The sequence below is a fragment of the Buteo buteo genome, chromosome 27 (genome assembly GCF_964188355.1).
Source record: "Buteo buteo chromosome 27, bButBut1.hap1.1, whole genome shotgun sequence".
Taxonomy (NCBI): domain Eukaryota; kingdom Metazoa; phylum Chordata; class Aves; order Accipitriformes; family Accipitridae; genus Buteo; species Buteo buteo.
Genome location: NC_134197.1, coordinates 1499223 through 1519716, shown reverse-complemented (window position 1 = coordinate 1519716; position 20494 = coordinate 1499223). Strand labels below are relative to the sequence as shown.

Genomic DNA, 20494 nt, shown 5'->3' with positions numbered 1-20494 from the left:
TAGGAGCGGTCTTCAAACAAGGGGATGGTTCTCAACAGGTGGGAGGTTTAACTCCTGACATAGGGTGTTGTGGATGCTGGAAGCCCAAAGGGAAGCTCCACAAGAGGATGAAGAGAAGCCCACAAAGCCTCTCACAACAGTCACTGCCATGGGCTCCTGTTTCTCCTCCGCAGGTCTGGACGTGCTAGCGAGAGTGCCACACTAGTCCTGCACACTGAAAGACCAAAAACTCCTCCCCTCTGTCGGCCTGCTGGGTGACTAACACCACTATGAAGTAACTGCTGCAGCTCCTCTCCGCGCCGACCACTGCCTGCTGCTGCCCATCGGCCGGTTCCCCCACCCACGAGGAGCCCGGCTGGCAGCTCTCAGGATGGGGTCTGGCCCACGGATGCTCCAGACGTTCCCTCAGATCTGCCATATATGATTGGAAATGCAGAGGAAGCCATTCCGTTGCCAGCACCTTCCGCACCGCAGGGTGCCCTCCTCTGCCTGCGTCCCCCCAGCCGGGGAACATCCTCTGGGGCCAGGGCAGCTCCACGGAGCAGCGGTGCAGATGCAGCGCAGCCCTCGGCCAGCGATGGGACTGAATGGTTCAGCTTGTGACAGGCGGGAGCCGGCCTGGCCGGGGAGGTGATGCTGGGAGGCTGGTCCCCTTGTAAATGGTAGAACTGAGCATTAGGCCTTGCCCTGGTTTGGGACCCCGACCCCTTTCTGTCTCTAGTATTTAATTTTACTGCCAAGATGTCAGGCTGATCCGTCTGGGAAGAGGTGTTTTCTTGAGTAGCCAGGTACGATTTTTATGCCACAGCTAGTTCTCAAATCAAATAACACAAGCCCATTGTTCACCACCCTGTAATAATGGTCTCCACATTAAAGAGAAAAAGCCTCCGTTGCATTTTTACTCACATTTTCTACTGTTTTTAAGATTGTAATATAGATTTGATTATTTCCTCATTGACAATAAAAGCAGAAAGAGTTGTTCCTGGCCAGCGTGAGTTATTGCAGGCTCCTGGTGGGAGCCAGCGGCCAGCACCGGTCCAGCAGCAGCTCCTGCGCCCGTCCACCCCACGGCTGCTGCCGAGAGCCACACTTGGCTGCCCCGGAGAGGTGGGCACAGCTACGGCACCCGCTGTGAAAAATGGGGTGCAGGGACTGGGCGCCTTGCGGGGGGAGAGCCAGCCAGGCTGCCACACACCCTGCAGCACCGGCACCCAGCCTGGCCAAGGCAGAGGCACCCAAGGGTGGCCTCGGACCGTGCAGCACGTACACCCGGCAAGACACGACCGCGCCGCAAGGACTCGCGTGCACCGCAGCATCCGGCACCCGCGCGCCTGCTCTGCCGACATGGCCCGGGACCCCGCGGCTGCCCATCAGCCCCGGCTGCACGGCGGGAGCCACGATGGTTTTTGGATACAAACAGTGGTGTCAGCCCGGCAGGGGTTTTATTTTTTTATTTTTCTTTAAATATTTGTTGCCAGACTTCGTATAGGAGCAAACTTCTTCACAGCACCACGAGCCATCTACTATTCAGAATAGGAAGAATAAGACGAGTAGAGGTGAAATCTAAGCACAGAAGAGCAGGGAGAAGCACCAAGATGCATAGCTTGACAGATGGGATACGATACAGAGTCCATAACTTAATCATAAAAAATATATATATGTATATATCCATCATGTAGAACTTTAAGGATTTTTTTTTTAGATACATATTTTTTTTTCTTTTCAACAGATATTTTCAGGCGGGTGATTTTTTTTTTGTTGTTATTTTTTAAAGTCTTTTTTTTTTTTTAAAGAAATTTCAAAGTTGTGCCAAACACATCTGGATCAGCGACCACAACGGGAGAGACGGGGGGAGAGAGAGAAAACGGGGGAGAGGGAAGGAGGGAGAGGAAGGCAGAGGGAGAGACCACTCTGTACGTCTCAAGAAAAGAAAAGAACAGCAACACTTTGTTTTGAAACCACAAGCAAAAAATGCATTCATCAGGACTCAAGCGACTGAACCAGACTCCAACTCCAGTTTATACATGAATATACAGTGGTGCGTCCTGGAGAACGCACGCGAGCACACGCACCCCCGCGTGCACACACACGCACACCCACACGCGCGCACACCGAACAAATGCCAAAAAAAAAATAATAAACAAAACCAAACCCTGAAGACACTCCAAAAGAAATGAAACACCTCCAGTATAAGAATTAACAAAAACCTCCATAAAACAAGGCACATCCTTTGAGTTCTTAACGGTGTAAAAATAAAGACGTGACACTGAATCCCAACGGAAAGACCCGAACAGAACTGCTTGCACGTACCTTCCACCCAGAGAAAAGGTAAATATTGTGCTACTCTTAGAATGAGTTTGCCACAAGACACACAGCTTAGTATAATCTAATAGTTTTTCTCAAGCTAAAATCCAGTTTTCTCTTGATTTCTTTTAAACTGCTTTATATATAATTGCTAATATTTTTAAATCTTTTAAATATATATTTGTTAAAGTTTATTCTTTTTATTATTTGGGGGTTGGGGGAAATCTGGTCTATATCTTTTTTTTTTTCCCCTCCAATAAATTAATACTTCTTTACAGCTTATCACTGTCCTCTCCCCCGGCGGGGAGGGGCCGGGCAGGGGCACGTCCCGCTGCCCCCCACCCGCGCCGCCGAGGGCCCCGAGATGGGGCGTTCGCTCCCCAATTTGCAACCAACGCAAACAAAACCCCCTTCCCACGCCTGAGGCGAAGCCCCCGTGAAGGGGAGCCCCGCGGCCGGGCCCCCGCGCCCCTCGGGGCAGCATCCCTCCACGGGGCAGCCCCCAGCCCGGTGCGACGCCGCGGCGGGACCCCGCGTCCTGCCCGCCCCCGGCGAACGACGACGGAAAAAGAAAGAAAATTTAAAAAGGAAAATTAAAAAAGGAGAAAAGAAACCCAAGTGCATTTACCCACCCGGACCCGCCACCGGCACGGCCACCGGCAAAGGCCATCGGTGACACGTGGCACGCCGCCGCCGGAGCCACCGTGCCGGGCAGGGCTTGTGCTACATTCGGGTCGCGGCGACCCGCGGCACCAGGGCCGGCAGGGCACGGGCGCGACGGCGGCGGCCACCGGACAGGTAGGTAGAGAGACCACCCCCGGAGCCCCGGCAGCCGGCGGGGGCCGTTTCGGTCCGGGACGTGTTGCTTTGTTTCTTCTGTTGGTTTTTTTTTTGTTTTGTTCGTTTGTGGTTTTTTTGTTGTTTTTTTTTTGCTTCTGCAAAAGGGAGTCCTGCCGGAGCCGGCGCCGAGTCCGTGAGCACAATCCTGAGGTATCTTCTTCTTTGTGCAAACCCCGAGGGACGGGATGTCCGGGAGGGGACGGCTGTACAAAGGGGACAGGGGGAGGGCAGCGGGGCCGGGGGGGTCGTGGATCGTTGTGCCCTTGTGCCCACGTAAGCCCTGAGGTTCGCGGGGGGCCCTGGCGCCCCTCACTCCAGCATGGCGTCCAGCTGGTCCGCCAGGTCGTCGAACATGCTGCCGATGTCGTCCAGGATGCTCACGGTGCTCTTCGACTCCACGGCCGAGCTGGGTGAGCGGCGGGGACGGGTCAGCGCGCTGCCCACGGGACGGTGGCACCGCACGGACCCCCCCCCCCTTGCCCCGCGCCACGGCCCCCTCTGCCCCGCGGTGCTCAGCACCGCGTCCCCTCTCCGGTGCAGACCCCGGTGCCGCTGCACGGCTGGGGCCAGCCCAGCCCCGGGACCCTTCGGCTCAGCGTCCCGCAGCGTCACCTCTCCAAGACGCCCCCCACGCGCCCAGGTCCCCATGCTGCTCCAGCACGGTGTGTGTCCCCCCCCAGCGCCCCCCTCCCCAACACAGCTCCATCGGGACCCCACGATGCTCCGGCACAGCATCACCCCCCGGCACGGTCCCGCTCCCGCCATGGTGGCACATCCCCATCCCGCGACGCCGGTGGCCTCTTGAGCCCCCATCCCCACGTGGCTCAGCGGCAGCCCCGCGCCCTCCCCAGGGACCACCGGCCGCCCCTCGCCCCCTTACTCTGCCGCCTGACTGTCCTCCTGCTTGATCTTCTCCTCCACGGCCTGCAGCGCGGCGGCCAGGGACGCGCTCGTCTCCTCCAGCTTCTGCTGCGCCAGCTCGGGGCCGGCGCTGTCGACGGAGGGACCGGTGATGGCGGAGCGAGGCGGCTTCACCGGCACCTGCTGGGGCTGCGCGCCGGGCGAGAGGGGCTTGGCGGGGCTGGAGCAGAGCGAGGGCGGCGTGCTGGACGGCTTGGCGGCGGTGGCGGCGGCGGCGGTGCCCAGCTGCCGGGCGGGGGACGGGGCCGGCGTGGAGCCGGCGCTCACCGACTGGATGGCGGCGTGGGGCTTGGGGGGCTTGGGCGCCGTGGGGGGCGGCGCGGGCTTGGGGGACACCGGGGGCGGTGTGCCGTGGACCCGCTTCACCTCTGCGGAGAGAAGGGAGAAGGGCAGCGGGGGCCGGCCGGGACCCCCGGCGTCCTCCCCGGGGAGCTCCCGTCCCCGGGGGGGGGGGGGCTGGCGGGGCACCTACCTGGGCTGCCGGGGCTCGGGATGGGCACCTTTTTGGGAACGGGCACCGGCGGCCCGGGCACCTTCTGGGGCGGCTGCGTCAGCACAGGTTTGGGGGACACCGGCGGCTTGAAGGGCTTCTTGGGCTCGGCGGGCGGCGGGGCGTAGTCGGGGCCGTCGGGGCGGGCGGCGGGCGGCGGGGTGGGGGGCGGCTCGGCCCCGCTCAGCTCGGAGGCCGGCCGCCGCTTGACGGTGCCGGTGCCGTTCTGGTAGACGGCGAGCGGGGCGGGCTCCAGCGCCGGCTCCTTGTCCTTGGCCTTGGGCCGGCGCTTGACGGTGTCGGACTCGGTGAGGACGAAGCGGACGCCGTCCTGCTGGCTCTGCCTGGCCCGGATCCGCCGCTTGAGCGTGGCGCTGGCCTCCACCTTGGCCAGGTCGCCGTGGCGGTGGGCTGGGGACAGCCCCTCGCCCGCCTCTCCCCGGGCCGGCCCCAGGGGCCGCGGCCGCTGCTTGATGGTGAGGTTGCCCTCCTCGGCGAAGGGGATGCCGTCCGGGGAGCCGCCGCGCTCGACCCGCGGCCGCTCGCCGGGGCCGTCGGCGCCCGCCTCCGACCGCACGCTGTCGGCACGCTCGCGGCGGGCGGCTGCCACCAGCCCGGTGACGGGGCCGCTGATGGTCCGGCGCCGGTTGACCACCTCCCCATCCAGCCCGATGGCCTCCTTGTGCTTGACGGTGGCCAGGACGGTGGCCACGCGGGCACGCTCGGGGCTGCCCGGGGGGGGCCCCGGCTGCAGGTAGTAGCCCTCGGGCGCCTTGGCCGGCCCCGTCCCGCCGGCCCCGTGCGGCTTCTGCAGCGCCAGCGCCCGGGCCCCGCCGCCGATGGACGACATCTCCAGCATCGCCGCGATGCTGCGCACGCTGCCGGCGCTGCCCGTGTCCACGCTGCCGCCCAGGTCGCTGGCCCGCCGCTGCTCCCGGCGGCTCTCCCCCTCCGCGGCGGGGGTCCCGGCGGCCGCCTCACCCTCACCCTCCTTGGGGAAGTCCTCGGCCATGCCGGCGCTGGAGATGGCAGAGCTGGAGCGCTTGGGGGGCGGCGGCGGGGGCCCCTTCTTCTTGGGGCGGACGGCGAAGGACTGGCTGCGGTTGACGTTCTTGTCGCCGCCGGCGGGCGCCCGCACCGAGTGGCTGCGCCCCACGCGCCGCTGGACGGTGGCGTAGGGCCCCGCGTCCGGCACTAGCAGCTCGTCCCGCTCCTGCTCGCTGTCGGAGGCGGCGTAGCGGTTCAGGCTGTGCGCCCGCTTCTTCGGCCTCCCCGGCTCCTCCTCGCCCTCGCCCGCCGGCGGCAGGCACAGCACCGGCACCGAGACGGGCAGGACGGGCACCCCCGGGGGTCCCCCCTCGCCCTCGGCGGGCTGCGGCAGGACGTAGGCGAAGCCGCGGTGGGTGGGCGACTGGGGCAGGGAGCGGGGCGACGCGGGGCGCTCGCCCGGCGGCAGCAGTTGCGGGGTGGGCTTCACCTTGGCGGTGGCGTGGGGCGCCGGCAGGCCCTGCGGGGAGGGGGGCCGCGGCTTGCCGGGGGTCTGCGGCGGCGTCAGCTGCCCGGCGGAGGGCGGGAAGGGCTGCCGGGGCTTGCCGGGCACAGGCGGCACGCTGGCGCGCTTGACGGGGTGGCCGTGCCGGGGCGGGCGACCCTCCTTGGGCGGCGCGGGGGGGCCCTCGCCGGCCCCCTCCGCCAGGTACTCCTGGCTCTTGGAGATGGCGGAGGCCGGGGGGGCCCGCGGGCCGTCCCCCAGCAGCTCCTGCGAGCTGCTCATCAGCCTGGTGCGGCCGCCCAGCCCCGGGGGCGAGCGGTAGCCGGGGGCCGCGGGGGGGTTCGCCGCCTTCTCGGGGGGCTCCTCGGGGGCTTCGCCTGTCATGGCCACCTGCAGCTCGCTGCTGAGCTCGCTGTCCTGGAAGGTGGTCATCTTGGGCGACTGGCACTCGGGCGGCTCCGGCGGGGGGGACTCGATGGCCAGGACCTCCGGGCACGCCGCCGCCGCCGCCGCCTTCCTCTTCAGCGTGCCCGGCTCGTACTTGCCCAGCTCGGCGCGCTGCAGCTCCGCCAGCTTCTTCACCGCCAGCATCAGCTTCTTCTGGTGGCCTGGGGACGGCGCGGGGCATCAGCGCGGCTGCAGGGGGCTGGGGCCGCTGCAGCCAGCCTTGCGGCACGGGACCTTACCGAGCTTGGTGATGCCGATCTCCTGCAGGTCCTCCCAGGTGATGTCGGTGATGAAGTCGATGTTCTCGTAGCCGTTCTCCACCAGCACCTTGTAGTACTGGGACAGGCCGATCATGGAGAGCCACAGCGCCAGGTTGGCCTGGAGGGGGGACACGGGGCACGGCTCAGCGCCAGCTGGCAGCAGGGTCCGGCCCCGGTGCCCCTCGGCACCACAGCACCCACACGCCACACAGGTGATCCCATCTTTTTGGGGGACAGCCCCAGGGGACTCCCCTTGGCCCTGCACTGTCCCTGTTCTCCACGAGCACCCGGGGCCATGCCCAGCCCCATTCCCATGGGAAGCCCCTTGCTGCGCCCACCCGATGGGGCGGGAGGGGTGTCAGGGGACACGGTCTCATGGCCTCACGTCCACGTGGTGACAGCTGGCACCAGCCTGACGGTCCCCGAGCTCTCAAGAGGGCACGTGCGCAGCTTCAGGACCGTGGGATGCCGGCATCATCCGGCAGCGGTGAGCCAGCTCCCACCCTCGTCCCCCTGTGCCACCCCCTCCCCGGAGGGGACAGGGCAGAGGAGACTAGTTGCCACCCTGGATGTGGCTTCGGCGTCCCCGGCCCCGCGCGGCCCTTACCGGCTTGTACTCCGGCAGCCATTCGGGGATGTTGAGGTTGTTGATCTCGGAGGCGATCTTCTTCCTGTGCCCCGGCTTGGTGACACCGATAGCCGTGAGGTCCTGGGGCAGAGAGGGGGGATCAGCGCTGCCCCGCACCGGCCATGCTTCCCTCCCCGCGGCACCGGCCGGCACCGGCCAGCCCCGGCGTCCCCGCGGCCTCACCTCCGGTGTCATCCGGCTAATGGTGGTGATGTCGTAGCCGGCGTTGATGAAGTTGGGCGCGTAGAGCTGCAGCTGGAACTTGCAGAGCCACTGGTACACGGCCTCTGAGCTCTGGGGTGAGACGGACAACGTGGCTCAGACCAGCCCCAGGACCCACCACCCCTGCCCATGTCCCCCAGGCTGTCCCGGCACCCATCCGCATGGCAGCAGGACGCCCCGGCACCGCAGAGGGGCTGCGTGGCCCCGTGGCACCCCGGGCACACGTCTGTCCCCTGGGGTGTGCAGGGGGCTGGTGCCGTGGAGCGGCTGGCGGGGGGGGGGGGTGCCGGCAGCCGGCAGCCGCAGGAATGATTCATGCCACTGATTCACGGCACGGCACAGCACCCCATGGGCATTGCCATCGCAGCCAGCACCCAGAGCCGTGCCAGCCTCGGTGGCCGCATCCTGGGGCTGCCGAGGCACCTGTGGCTATGGGTGCAGTGGGGTGGCCCCGCCGCATGGCCGTGCCTGTGCCCCCCCCCCACCTCCCCTGACCCCAAACTCCACCGTGGGGCTCCCCACGCCACCCCAGCACTCCCCGCTCACCTTCCCCTCTGACGGCGGCTCCATCTTCTTCAGCTGGGGCTCGGCGGGGGGCTGGGGGGCGTACGGGGAACTGGCCACGCTCTGCGACCGCGACGAACCTGCCGGAGAGGCAGCGGTCAGCGGGGCTGGGGCTGCACCCCCCCGGGCTCCGGCCAAGCGAGGCGGGGAGCCGAGCCCCTGCCCCGGCTGGGATGGCACGGCCACGGCCCCTGGGTTGGCAGGGCCGGGGCAGGTATGGGAGAGCAACACGTGCCCCAGCACAGCAGCCCGGAGCACCCCGGGGTGCCCCAGACATGGGGGTCTGCTCCCCTGGGACGGGCAGGGATGGTGCGGGGCACCATGCCCGGGCACTGCCATTGGGTTGCAGCCCCTATTACTTAATCCTGGTGAGGCCGGCGGTGCCGGCACGGGACTCAGCGCGAGGGCTGTGTCTGCACGGGGCTCGGCAAGGCGCCCGTGCCACCAGCACCACGGCGTACACAGCTCCCAGGTGTGGCACGGCACTGCTGGAGCAGCCCGTGCTGCTGCCCTTGCCCACCCACCCAGAGCCAGACGAGCCCCCCAGCCCAGTTAGGGCCGAGGTGCTGCAGTACCCTCCACCCAGTGCAGCCCCGAGGAGAGGGACCCAGCCGGACCCCTCCTCCAGAGCGGGTTTCCCTGGCTGCCCACCGCCCCCAGGCTGCAGCCAAGAGGGGTCCCGCTGCCCAAAGCCCTCCGGCCCCGCTACCAACCCAGGATGGGGCTCATCCACCCGCTGTGCCCCACAGCGAGGGGCTCGGCTGGGGGTTCAGGCTGGCACGAGCTGCCTCGTCCCCCGGGGATGCCCGCACAGGCAGCCCCACGGTGCCCACCCTCCAGCTGATGCCTTCGCCAGCCCTGGGGGTGACGAGGGACGCCCAGAAATTTCTGCCTCGTATTTCTGATCGGGATCAGCAAGAGCAGCTCCTCTCCCCCCCCCCCGCCACTGGCAACTGCGTCCTCCGTGTGTGTGTGTGTGCGCATCCCCCCCCCCGTGTGTGTGCGTGCGTGCCGCGTGTGTGTGCATCCTCCTTGCGCGTGCATCCTTCTGGCATCTGCAGCCCACTCGCGTGGGCATCCTCCTCACATGTGCATCCTCCCTCACGTCTGCATCCCACTTGCGTGTGCATCTCTCCAGCATGTGCTTTCCCCCCCGCCCCCGGCAACGTGTGCCGCCCCTCCCCGCGTGTGCACCCCCCCCTCTGCGTGCGCAGCCCCCCACCTTCGTCTGCGCATCCCCCCCCCCGCTTTCTATCCCCCCTGCGTGTGCACCTCCGCAGCCCGGGCATCCCCCCCCCACGTGTGCATCCTCCTCGCATGTGCATCTCCCATCTGCGCCCCCCCCCCCCCAAACCCAGCATGTGCCTCCCCCGCGGCGTGGGCACCCCCGCGGCGTGGGCACCCCCGCGGCGTGGCCGTGCTGCCAGGGCAGCCCCTTCCCACAGCCTCCCCCCCCCCCCAAACCCCGGAATGTGCTGGCGGTGGCGGTGGGGGGGGGACCCCGGCTCGGGCTCCGGGGGGGCTGGCGGGGGGGCCGGGGAAGGGAAGGGGCTGGGGAGGAGCGCTGCCGCCCCCCCCGCCCGCCCACGCCGCCCCCCCCCGCCCCCCCCCTCCCACGGGGCCCCCACTAACCGAGGCAGGAGAAGGCCTGGCAGCAGCCGAAAGGCGAGAGAGTCATTTTTTACCCACACGTTTTTCTTCTGGCGACGGGTGCCGTGGCAATAAAAAAAGAGACAAATCCCTGGATCCACGGCACGCCCGCGGCAGGGCCAGGGCTCCTCCTGCTCCCGGCAGCCGGGCGGCCGGCAGCACGCACCTGCGGGGATGTCCTGCGCCTTGGCCGGCCCATCGCCCACGGCAGACTCTTGCGCAGAAGCCTTCTGGGAAAGGACCGTTGCCAGCAGCTGAAAAACACCCCGGCGAGGGGGGGAGAGCAGGCAGCAGTGAGGCGGGCGGGCGGCGGGTGCGCGTCGCGGGTGCCGCGGGTGCCGCGGCGGCCGCCCCGGGCGAGGGTGGCCAAGGAGGGGCGCGACGGGTTTGGGGCTGCGGCGAGGAGAGCGGGAGCGGCACAGATGGTGCTTCGCGGGCGGCGGGAGCCGGCGGTGCCGCAGCACCCCGAATCCAGCCCGACGCGCCGCCGGCCCAGGTTGACGGCGCCGGCTGCGGGGGGAGCCCCCCGCCGCCCTCTGCCCGCAAAGCGGAGCCCCCGACGACGACGATGACCCCGGTGCCTGACCTGCAGGCGGGATGCCAGGGGAGGTGGGCTCACGGGTGCCTCGGCCCCGGGACGGGACAGCTCGGGCTGGCGTGGGCAGCACGCAGGGCGCAGGGGGCAACACGCGGGCAGAGGGTGCAGCGGGCGACGCGCCGGCAGCGGTGGGGAGCGGGCAACGCGCGGGCAGGAGCGCGCAGCGGGCCGCGTGCTGGCAGCAGCAGGCAGACGGCTCCGTGCAGCGCGGAGCTGCAGCGGGCAGCGTGCCGGTGGCAGCAGGCAGCGCGCAGCGCAGCGCGGAGGCACCCTGCGAGCGGCAGCAGAGACGCGGCACGCGGTCTCGGCCAGACACGCCACGCTCCAGTAGCCCCTGCCCGGCCCTGCGGCTCGGCGGGAAGTCGTGCCGGCAGCTCAGCCCGGGCCCAGCCAGCGGCCGGGGGCCAGGCGGGAGGAGACACGCTGGTGGCCACTGTCAGCGATAGCCACGGCCGGTGGCACGCTGGGTGCCGGTAGGAACTCACGGCACCCGGCCGAGCATCGGTCCCAGCAAGGACTGGGGGCAGCTGCCAAGGCAGCAAACGCCTGCCCCGGGGCGAGCACCGGTGCCGGGACCAGAGCCGAATGCCACCGGAGGCTGGCACGGTCACCTCGGGGCCCCCCTTACCTTGACACCTTCAGCGCCAGCGTGCAGGGCGTGCGCCCCGCTGCCCGCGCTCTGCCCGCTCCCCGAGCTGCGGGCAGAGGCCACGCTGCCCGTGCTGCCCAGGCTGCTGCGGTCGGCACCTGCGCAAGGAAGAGGAGATGCCGTCGGGACACTGAGCGCCGTGGCAGGGCAGGGGGAACACGGCGGTGTGGCCGTGCCCGGCCAGAGCCACTGCCACATCCCAGCGCACACCCCCAGCGGGGACAGGGAGGGTCCCAGCGGCGCATGCCCACCGTACCTGCAAAGGGTTTCCGCAGCACCCAGATCTCCTCCGTGGGAGCCGGCGCGGCCGATCCGCCCTGCGACGGCGAGAGGTGGGACGGGCTCATGTCGGCCCCGCGGGACCCTTGGTGGTAGAGCAGAGAGAGCGGCCGTCAGGCGTGCGTGGCTCCGCGTGCTCGGGTTCGCATCGGCGTGGCACGGGGCGAAGCGACCCACAGCCCATCGCTGCTGCGCGCAGGGAAAATCCCACAGCAAAGGTGGATGCCAGCGCTGTCCCGGGGACCTGTCCCACTCTGAGCAACGGGCATGGGGTGACAGTGACCAGCCCTGGGACCCTGTCCTGGAGGGCTCCCCCTCCCTGCCACCAGCCAGGGACAGACCCATGGGGGGGTGTCCCGGTGCCCCAGCTCAGTCCGGACAGGGGATGGGGACATGACCCAGTGCGGGGAGCAAAGGGAACTGGGCAAACTCAGGCAGTGGGGACCAGGGTCCCCAGTCCACTGTCCCCCAGCCAAGACAGTGCTGGCCGTGCCCCTGCGGCTGCCTGCACCCGTCTGGAGGAGGATGCAGGGGCCAGGCACCGGGTGCTGAGCCCCCCACGCTCCCCAGGGTGCCCCATGGCAGCTGGTGACACATGGGTGACACGGCAGCGGGTGAGAGGACCTGGCCCTCCCGCCGGGGCACAGCTCGAGGGTCACCCCCCGAAGCACCGCTCCTTCACCGGCTCACCCCGCTGCCCACCTCGCACCAGGGCCGGCCAGGGACACCCAGCGCTGAGCCCGGGCTTTAAAACAGCATCAGATGAGACAGACAACAGGCCCGGCACTGCCGCAACCCCACCGCCAGACACCGAGGAGCCCGGCTCAGCCCAGCCCTGCCGCCAGCCACCAGGTACAGGGCATTGCCACCCCACCGCTGCCCAGGCTGGTTTCATTCATTAAGCCGCTCGCCCCGTTAGCGGCCCGGCTGTAGCAGGGGGTGAATGGTACAAGGTAATAAAGTCACCAAAGGAGCGCGAGGGGGAACAACCGGCCACGCCGCAATCGGGCTGGGACGTCCCTGAGCTGCACGTGCCGCAGTCACGCCGAGAGGAGCCCACGCTGCCTGGGCAGGCGTGAGGCTCTGTGCGACCCAGCGGGGAGAGAAAGCCCAGGGGAATCGTTTTGCTCCCTTGTCCCCATCACGAGCACGGCCAGCCCGGTGCTCTCCCAACACAAGCCGCTGCACCAACGCCACGGGGGCACATGCAAAGACACCCCACCGGCCCCCAGAGAGCTGGCAGCAGCCCCGGCACAGGCTGTAGCCCTGCAAACCCCTGGTCAACTATCTGCTCTCTGGGCACTCCCGATACATGGACCTGCAGCATCCATCACCGGCCCGTGCCATGGGGACGGTCCCCAGGGTGCAGCTGGGCACTGCCTGCCCTGAGCCAGCCCCGAGAGCATCCCCCAGGAGAGCGCACCCAGTGCCGCAGCCCCTTCCCACTGCGAGCGCAGAGCCCCGACCCTGTTAAAGCCGTTCGCTGGGTGTCGAACACCCTGCGGGGGAGGCTGCAGCGGGTAGAGGGTCCCTGCGCCCGCGGCTCCCGGCCAGGCACCGCGCTGCCCAGCCCTGCCGCCCGGCACAGAGCCTGGAGAGTGGTTTTGGGGGGTTCCCACGCACCCGGACTGGGTGGGCAGGAGAGCAGGGGCCGCGGGCACAGCACGGAGAGCCGGCAGCACGGTGCTGCCTCCAGCCCTGCCCCGCAGCCGGGGACACCGGGGTGGCGAGGGTGGGACGTGCCGGCAGCAGAGCCGTGGGCCACGGAGTGCTACAGCAGCGCTGGAGAGGGCGTGCAGGGGAGGGGGCCGACGGCATGCACGTGTGCCCGCACCTGCACGCGCACGCCTGCCTGCATGCGCGCGCACACACACGCATGCACACCCCTGCATGCGCGCGCACGTCCGCACACACCCCTGCATGCACACGCACGCACCCACGTGCACGCGCTTGCACACGCCTGCACGCGCCCGCACCACGGCAAGGGGGAGAGAGGCCGAGCAGAAAGAAAAGACTCGATACAGACTTTAAAGGAAAAGAAAGAAATCCATCGAGAGCACGAAGCGAGCGGTGAACTACCTTGTCCGTAACGCGGCTCGTCGGCACTGCTAGGGGAGAGCCTGTGATAGCCAAAGGAACTGAAAAGAGTCTGATGGGAATGTGGTGGTGGAGGTGGAGGTGGAGGCAGGGAATGGAACGGATGGGACGAGGCGTCACCGTTTAGCACAGCAGCCCCGTAAGCCGGGAGCGGGATCTTTTGGTACTGTTGGGGGATTGTTACAGTCTCCCATGAACCTGATAATAAAACATAACAAGAGACAAAATGAAAAGAATCAAAATAATAGAGACACGCTCAGCGCCACCAAAAAAAAAAAAAAAAAAAGAAAAAAAAAGAAAAAAAACTGAAGGGAAAAAAAAGCAGCAAACAAAAAAAGCAACCAAAGGAACGGGGACAAGCCAGAACCGAAACCCAACCGATGCGAAGCCGAGTCAAGGAGCAGCAGCGGGAGCTCAGCGCAGGGCCCGGCCCGGCAGCAGGGTACGGCCGGTGGGCACATCCCGCAGACCCGCCACGGCTCCCCGGCAGGGCACGGACGCCGGGGCAGCCCCACGCTGGGGGAAACGGCAGCTTGTGGGGCTCCTGCAGCTGTGAGGCTCCCTCAGCCGGGCTGCTGGGGGGGCTGCTCCCCGCGAAGGCATCCCGGGAGGAGGGGGGCTACCGGCACGGCTGGGCTGGGGGCTGCGGCACCAGCCCCCCTGTGCCCGTCCGGCCAAGCCACGGGGCAGCTGCTGCCTGTGCCCTGCGCTACCACCCTGCTGCACAGGACCCAGGGCTGCAGCCGACAGGATGGCTACGAAAGCCCATACCCTGGCAAACGCTGCTGCGGAGCCAGCTGCATACCGGGAGCCACGGACCTCATCCCCGGCACACGACCCACACCCGGAGGGCAGCTCTACCCCTGCCCGTCCGGCACGTGGCACCTCCGTAGCCGCCACGGCCGGAGCAGCAGTGCCCGGCAGCCAGCCGGCACTCGTGCCGCCGCTCCCTTGGGATCTTGTCCAAGTGCCGCCATTCCCTGCCTGTGCCCCAGCGACGCGGCCGCCCCTGAGATTGCGTGGGGCCAGGCAGCGCGCAGCTGCCAAGGGGGGAGCGATCCGGTCGATGCGGGGTCTTTCAACGCTGCCCGCAGAGGCACCAGCCCCACCGTGCCGCTCCTGGCAGCGGGCACAGCCACGGGCCATCCCGGGGGAACCACGCGTCCCACCGAGAGCCTACAGGGATGGGGACAGGGACAGGCAGCCGCAGGGCAGAGGAGCGGCATCCAACCCCGAGATGGCCCCTGGCCAGGGAGAGGGTCCCCGTGGGGCAGCGCCGGGTCCCTGGCACCGGTGCCCAGCCGCCCCCCACTCAGACCCCAAACACCAGGTCCCGTGGCCCCGCTGCTGCGCCATCCCCCCCCAAACCGCAGTGACGCCCCCAGCATTCCCCATGCGTTGACCTGCCGGCACCACAAATGCCTCCCCCAGCCCAATGCCAGCCTGGCCTTGGGGCTGCCCCGTGAGCACCCCGGCACTGACCCCCGTGGGCACCGACCCCCCCGGCACAACAAGGGCGGCGACCCCACACGCTCGGGGTGCAGGGGCAGCGACCTCACGTGCACAACGGGGACACCATCCCCACGCCCTTCACGGGGCACCGACCTCACGTGCAGAGCGGGGACACCGACCCCGCGCACTCGAAGGCGCCGTCCCCATGCACACACGGCGGGGACGCCGACCCCACGTGCACGACGGGGGCATCGCCCCGGTTCGGCTTCACCGGCTGCATCCGCCCTCCCCCCCCCCCCCGACACCCCACGCACCGCCAAACCGAAACGGGGCGTCCCTGGGGCTGTGGGTTTGGGAGCAGCCCCATGGGAGGAGGTGGGGGCGATTATTTGCCTGTTCGTTTGCTTATGGCCTCGACGAGGCTGGAGGGGAAGTAGCCCACGCGGTCGTTGCCGGTCCGGTTGTCGTGAATGCAGCCCTTCCAGCGCCCGTCCGCGTGCTGCTCCAGCACCTGCGGGCAGGGACCGGGTCAGGGGCCGGCGCTACCGGCGGGGGTCCCCCTCCCCGTCCCCGTCTCCCACCCCCCGGCCACACTCACGGTGATGACGTCCCCGGCTTTCACGTTGAGGCTGGTCAGGTCGTAGTTGTTGCAATAGTCCTTGACGGCCCGGACCTGCAGAGCGGCGGAGGCGTCTGCGGGGACAGAGCGGGAGCGTCGCCGGCCGCCCAGCCCCAGGGGGGCTGTCACCCCCAGCCCAGCGTCCCCCCAGCGCCGGCGCAGCCGCCCCGCGCCCGCCCCCCCCTACCCCGCAGCATCTGCTTGATCTCCTTGCTGGCCTGGCTGGTGGTGAACTGGTTGACGATGTCCAGAGCCGTCTGATTGTAGGTGTTCCTGACGTGGGCGTTGATTCCGCTCTGCAACGGCACGGAGGGGGCTTGCGAGGAGGCTGCCCCCCCACCCTGCCACCTCCCGGGACCCCCCCCCCCCCACCCTGGACCACCCTCACTGCCTCGGTGTGTGCCCCCTCCCCGGGACCCTCACCCCCATCCCCAAGGAGAGGTGCACATGCTGCTCCGCAGCCCCCAGCCCTGGGGTCGCTCCCTTTCCCACAGCCCCTCCCTGGGCTGGGGGTGTCTGGGGGTGTCGTGGCGGGGGGGGGGGGGTGGCCCTTACATCCAGCAGCAGCCGCACCACGTCCGTCTTGCCGCAGAGGGCCGCTTCGTGCAGCGCCGTGCCCGCCTTGGTTTGCCGGTTGATGTCGATGCCAGCCTGCAGCAGGAGCCTGCGGGCAGACAGCGGGGTCAGCGAGGCGGGGAAGGGTGGCGGGGGGGGGGGACACCAGCCCTGCCCTCCCTGCCCACGGCACCCACCGGATGATGTCGATGTGGCCGTTCTTGGCGGCGAGGTGCAGGGGGCTGGTGCCGTTGGGGTCGGTGGCGTCCCCCGGTTTGGGCTCCAGCAGCGCCGCGCACATGTTGCTGTTCAGGAGCAGTTGGACCACCTGGCTCAGCAAACACAGACGGAGCAGGGCTGCAAGGGCGGCTCAGCCGCCTGCCGGGGCTGCGGGCCCCCCCCCAGCCCCTGCCTCCTCTCCCCCAGCAGCCAGGGATCCCCCACAGCGGTGGCACCGAGGGCCCCCCCGCCATCCCTCCCGGGGGCTGCCCCGTGTCCCTCCCCGGGCTGCTCCAGCACCCCAGGGACCCCGCCGTGCCCCCCACCCCCTCCCCAGCTGCCTCTCGGGGGGGTCCCGGCGCTGCAAGGACTTACCCCGACCCGGCCAAACTCGCACGCCAGGTCCAGGGGCGTCTTCCCCGAATTGTCCATGATGCAGGGGTTGGACTGGTGCTGCAGGAGCATCTCCGACTGCGGAGGAGCGAGACCCCGACTCGGCGAGGGCAGGGGCAGGGAGGGGGGCACAGTCTCCCCACCGCCGCCGCGCCGCCGCCGCCGGCCCCACCGTACCACGTCGTAGTGCCCGTGCTGTGCCGCCAGGTGCAGGGGGATCTGGCCCTCGTCCGACGGGATGTTCACCGAGGAACCCGCTTTCAGCACCATTTTCATGGGCTCCTTCTTGCCTTGCCAAGCCGCGTAGTGCAGGGGCCGCATGCCTGCGGGCGAGCAGGACGGGCACGCCGTGAGCCCCTCGGGCACGCCACCGCGCCTGGCCCGGAGCCTGCGGAGGGGGGACACGGGGCGGGGGGGGGCCACGGCCAGGACGCAGGGACTCGCCTTTGTTGTCCTTGATGTCCACCGCAGCCTGCGCCTCCAGCAGCAGCGAGATGAGCTCTGTGTTGCCGTTGAGCGCCGCATGGTGCAGAGCCGAGAACCTGGGGACCGGCCGCCGTGTCAGGGGTCTCACGTCCCCTCCGCAGCCCTGCCAGACCCTCCCTAGCAGCACGACCTCGAGCCTGCACCCACCCCAGGGCACCCGCTTTGCCTCTCGCAGCCCCCCCACGTGCACGTGTCCCCGGGCAACCCCACCTCTGCATCCCTCTGCGTGCACCCCGAGAAAGAGCTGCCGCAGGAACCAGCCGTGGCTGAGCCACGAGCCGAGCCAGGAGCCGGCCATGTCGCGGCGTGCAACGAGGGGCAGAGGGTGGGATGTGCCAGGGCAGATGTGGGTCTGCTCTCCAGCCCATCGCTTTTATTTAGCTTCCCCTGGGGCACTGCAGCCACAGAACAGACCCCCCCGCAGCCTGCGCAGTGGGACGCAGGGCTGGGGATGCTGCCACCGAGCTGAGAGGGGGGGCTGGTGGGTCTGATCTGGGGATGCTGGAGCGAGATGGATGCAAATGAAACACTCCCCGGGGATGCTGAGACCCCATGGGGCTGGAGGCGATGGGCAGGGAAGGCAAGGGGGGGGGTCCCACTGAGGGTGGAGGGTGCCAGGGAGCTACCCTCCCCGCCGACCCGCTTCCCCCAGCCTGGCTCCGGCAGCACAACCACGGGCACCGGCACAGGGGCTTGGCAGCGGTGCCCCTGTCCGGTGCCGGGCTTTGTCATGGGGTGGGGAAAGCCCCCAGCCCCACACCCTGCTCTGCTTTCGCAGCATCCGGGACTGGCCAAACCAGGAGGCTCATTGCTGGGAAGCAGGCCAGGAGCTGACCTACTTGCTGCTCCCGGCAGCGGCATCCTCCACGCGGCTGCGCTCGTGCCTGCCACCCCGCTGCTCCGGGCCCCGGTCACACGCAGCGTCCCCGTCCCGTCCCTGGGGCCACCCCGGTGTCACCGGAGCATGGGAATGGGCTGCGGACCCCAGCGGGACCTGGTGGCCCCCACAGCCGCCCAGCGCTCGAGAGGCGGGCGGCGGGGCGGCAATCCTGTCTGCCCCCCATCGCCGGGACCCCCAGCTGAGGGGGGACGCATCCCCTTTGGGGAACACGCTCCGGCCACCACATTCCCCGCGGAGCTGCCGCCTGCGATCCCCGGGCGGGGAGCAGCGATGTGAGCAGACAGCTCGTGCAGGAGGCCAATCCCCAACGTCTGCCTGGGAAATGTCAACATTTTCCGCTCCAGCACCCTGCTCAAATCCGCTCAAGATGGTGCAAATCGCAGCCCTCCCCCGGGCTGCCTCGGGGGCTTCCCCCGGCACGCCACGGCCGGCCGCCAAGGCCACGCGCTGTGCAGGGCACCGTCCCCCGGGCAAGTGCGGGACCATCAGCACGGTGCTCTCCCACGGCATCCGCCAGCCCAGGAATCAGCAAGCACAGCAGAGATGGGGAAACTGAGGCACAGCACCGGGACTGGCTGAGCTGGCACAGCAGGCGGGTGGCAGAGCGGAGCACGCGCCGGCTGCAGCCCGGGTCTGCCCTGCGCATTCCCAGGGTGGATCCTTTCCAGGAGCAGCGCTGGAGGCTGGAGGTTGCTCCCCTGTTGCAGGGCTGCTCCTGCACCCACCAAGCCGTCCAGGAGCCGCAGGCGGCTGCAGACAGCACACGAGCTGCCTGCAGCTCTCGACTGCCGTCCCAGCCCCGCCGCCACGCACAGCCCTCCAGCGACCTGCCGGCTCTGGCAGCCGCTGCACGAGGTGGTCCGTGGGGCGATGCATCCCCTCGCCCTGCCCACGTCGCGCCCTCCAGCCCCCGTCCCGCACAGGCAGCGCCACGCACCCGCCCCACCGCCGTGCGCGCACGCTCGCTCGCGCACAGACACGCTCGCGTGCACGCGCACGCTCAGCGGCACATCCACATGCTTGCGTGCACCCGTGCACGCACACACGTGCACACCCGTGGGCTGGCAGAGCCCACGTACTGGCAGGTACCAGGGGATGCCCGCTGCCACCGCCGCAGTGCTGGGCCCTGCTCAGGGGCGAGGATGAGGAGGGACCCAGGCTGCTGCGGCCACGTGTCCCCAGGGCATGCCCTCCCGTTCCTGACCCCATCTGGCCCCTCTGCTCACTGCCATTTCCATGGCCACAGCAGAGCTGTCCCCAAGGGACCAAGCGGCATCGCCCAGCCCCGTGTCCTGCCACCCCACTCAATGTGGGAGGGGGGGGGCACAGGGCAAGGAGAGCCGGGGGGGGCACAGGAGGTGGCTGCTGCCCAGCCCTGTAAGCATCACTGCCCACTCCCACCGCAGCCCCCCTCCTCCAACAGGGCTCCGGCTGCCTTCCTGCGCCGGCAGCCTCATTAGTGTGATTAGCGGGCGGTGAGCCTGCGGCCCCCTTCCCTGCTTCTCCCTGCCTGTTGGATGCCGGCTGCAAACTGGCACACCAGCGGCACAGCCCAGCGGGGTCACGGTTTGCCCGGCCGGTGCCCCGCAGGGCTGCTCCCTGCACAGCACCCGCAGAGCTGCGGCAAGAGCTGGGAAAAGGCCGGCGAGATGTGGGGCACAGCTCTTCCTCTGCCTTTCAACCCTCGCCTCCCACCTCCTCTGATGCCCGCAGCTGCTACACGCAAGCCCACCGGCTCAGGGGTGCAGGCAGGGCTCAGGCACGCTGGCTAACAGGGGCGAGAGCCTTTGCCAGTCTGGACCCCAGCAGCTCGACTGCATCTTTCCAGAGAGCCCGGCGTGCCTGCACAGACACACAAGACTCCTGCTCGCCGCACCCTGCGCTGCACGTGCCCCCGAGCGCGCGCACCCCTGCTCACGGCACCCCGCGGTACGCACGCCCTTGCCCATGCACCCCGCTGCATGCACGCCCAGGCGCGGGGCTCCCACTCACCCGTCGGTGTCTTGGAAGTTGACGTTGACTTTCTTTGCCGATCCGAGGAGCTCTGGCAGGGAGAGAAGAGGACAGCACGTCAGAGGGGCGCGGGAGGCAGCCGGGGCAGGGACCCGGGGCGCACTGCGGCGGTGATGTGGCCGCACCTCCAGGTTTCCCTCCCCACCAAGGTTTCAGCTCCCCGCAGCTCTGCAGCCCGGGCCGGGGCGCAGCGCGGTGCCATGCGGGGCTGCCCCAGCCTGCGGGCAGCTGCAGGCAGGAGGGCTCGGGGCGGAGGGGTCCCCCGCTGATGGCGGCGGAGCCCGGGGGCTTCCCCTGGCACCAAGGTCTCCGTCTGCCCGGGGTTGCTGTGGGTTTGCCTGGGGTTCCCTCCCGGGCTCCTTCGCCTCGCTGGGGCTCCGGCATGGCCCCGCGGAGCCCAGTGCTGCACCGAGCC

General features: G+C 68.8%; 2 protein-coding genes across 5 annotated transcripts in view; one reads left to right on the top strand and one right to left on the bottom strand.

Moving 5' to 3' along the window:
• The window catches only part of TRAF7 (TNF receptor associated factor 7), a 36171-nt gene extending 35193 nt beyond the window's left edge, over positions 1-978 (top strand). For all 4 annotated transcript variants that reach the window (XM_075058277.1, XM_075058278.1, XM_075058279.1 and 1 more), the window contains one exon: positions 174-978. In XM_075058277.1, coding sequence (XP_074914378.1) covers positions 174-188 — 15 coding nt within the window. In that variant the 3' untranslated portion in view covers positions 189-978. The remainder of the gene's footprint in view (positions 1-173) is intronic.
• An 865-nt stretch (positions 979-1843) lies between these two features.
• The window catches only part of CASKIN1 (CASK interacting protein 1), a 33278-nt gene continuing 14627 nt past the window's right edge, over positions 1844-20494 (bottom strand). The window contains exons 2-21 of the mRNA XM_075058282.1: positions 20059-20110; positions 17124-17221; positions 16857-17002; positions 16662-16757; positions 16265-16395; positions 16068-16176; positions 15700-15808; positions 15492-15586; positions 15287-15404; positions 13424-13639; positions 11322-11429; positions 11045-11163; positions 9985-10072; positions 8151-8248; positions 7566-7676; positions 7362-7463; positions 6734-6872; positions 4538-6655; positions 4025-4433; positions 1844-3550 (exon numbers count right to left, since the gene is read on the bottom strand). Of these exons, the coding sequence (XP_074914383.1) occupies positions 3454-3550; positions 4025-4433; positions 4538-6655; positions 6734-6872; positions 7362-7463; positions 7566-7676; positions 8151-8248; positions 9985-10072; positions 11045-11163; positions 11322-11429; positions 13424-13639; positions 15287-15404; positions 15492-15586; positions 15700-15808; positions 16068-16176; positions 16265-16395; positions 16662-16757; positions 16857-17002; positions 17124-17221; positions 20059-20110 (4559 nt within the window). The 3' untranslated portion in view covers positions 1844-3453. The remainder of the gene's footprint in view (positions 3551-4024; positions 4434-4537; positions 6656-6733; positions 6873-7361; positions 7464-7565; positions 7677-8150; positions 8249-9984; positions 10073-11044; positions 11164-11321; positions 11430-13423; positions 13640-15286; positions 15405-15491; positions 15587-15699; positions 15809-16067; positions 16177-16264; positions 16396-16661; positions 16758-16856; positions 17003-17123; positions 17222-20058; positions 20111-20494) is intronic.